We start from the raw sequence: 862 nt of genomic DNA, 5'->3' as shown, positions 1-862 counted from the left end.
TGACTTCCATTCATCATTCCTGGACCTTCATGATTCACTTGTGCAGACAAAGCTGTGCTATAAAAAAAAAAAAATGCAGGATTCCCCAGGAAGATGCACCTCACGATTCAGGTAAGGGGGGGCATTGTGAGATGGGTATGTGACCAGGTTTTATGGAACGCCCTCAATGTGGGTGTAGCATGGAACATGGTACAAAAGGTTGACTTGGCGGTTAAAGGAAAAAAATAGTTTGTGGTTTTGCCTAAAAGTGCAAGTCCACGTTACACTCCTCAAACTTCGGCTCTGACGCCCTCCTACGTCACCCCTGATAGTTCAGAACCGTCCCGGTCCATTGGCAGCCCGTATCTTTGCTGTCCATTGTTCACCATTGGGTGTGCGGCTCCTTCCTATGTGACAAGAGCTCTGTCCATCGGCCATTTTTCTTCTGCTCCTGTAAAGCGTCAATAAGAATTCTGTTATGTGCTGGTGGGGACACATTTGCTTCTCTCCCGTTTCTTGCACAAAGCGTCGCGATCAGTCAATTTTTGCTTCTCACTTGCGGTTTGTCTCCTCCTCAGGTTTACGCAAAACCTATCGGCCTTCCGACGAGAAGTCAACGACTCCATGAAAAACTCAAGCTGCGGTCCCAACAGTAACGAGATGATGAGCTGACCTCTCCCCCACCTCCTCCATCATCTCCCCACCACCTTCCTCCCCTTGTACAAAGTCCTGCACATTTTTTTGGTAATGTTTTGAATTATTTCTACGGACAGGGGAATGAAATACGGCGAGTGGATCTCTGCCTCCTCCCCCCTTTCCACAAAGTGGAGGCGGGTGGGGTGCTTATGAGCGAATGTGAGAGATGCACCTGTTCACCTGGACT

At 48.7% G+C, this 862-nt stretch overlaps 1 protein-coding gene across 1 annotated transcript in view; it reads left to right on the top strand.

Annotated features, from left to right (window-relative positions):
* The window catches only part of XPO7 (exportin 7), a 46,288-nt gene extending 45,432 nt beyond the window's left edge, over nucleotides 1–856 (top strand). The window contains exon 28 of the mRNA XM_018566213.1: nucleotides 558–856. Coding sequence (XP_018421715.1) covers nucleotides 558–651 — 94 coding nt within the window. The 3' untranslated portion in view covers nucleotides 652–856. The remainder of the gene's footprint in view (nucleotides 1–557) is intronic.
* The last annotated feature ends 6 nt before the right edge of the window (nucleotides 857–862 follow it).

The sequence above is a fragment of the Nanorana parkeri genome, unplaced genomic scaffold (genome assembly GCF_000935625.1).
Source record: "Nanorana parkeri isolate BGI_ZX_2015 unplaced genomic scaffold, ASM93562v1 scaffold924, whole genome shotgun sequence".
Lineage (NCBI taxonomy): Eukaryota > Metazoa > Chordata > Amphibia > Anura > Dicroglossidae > Nanorana > Nanorana parkeri.
This window is presented reverse-complemented; position numbering and strand designations above follow the sequence as displayed.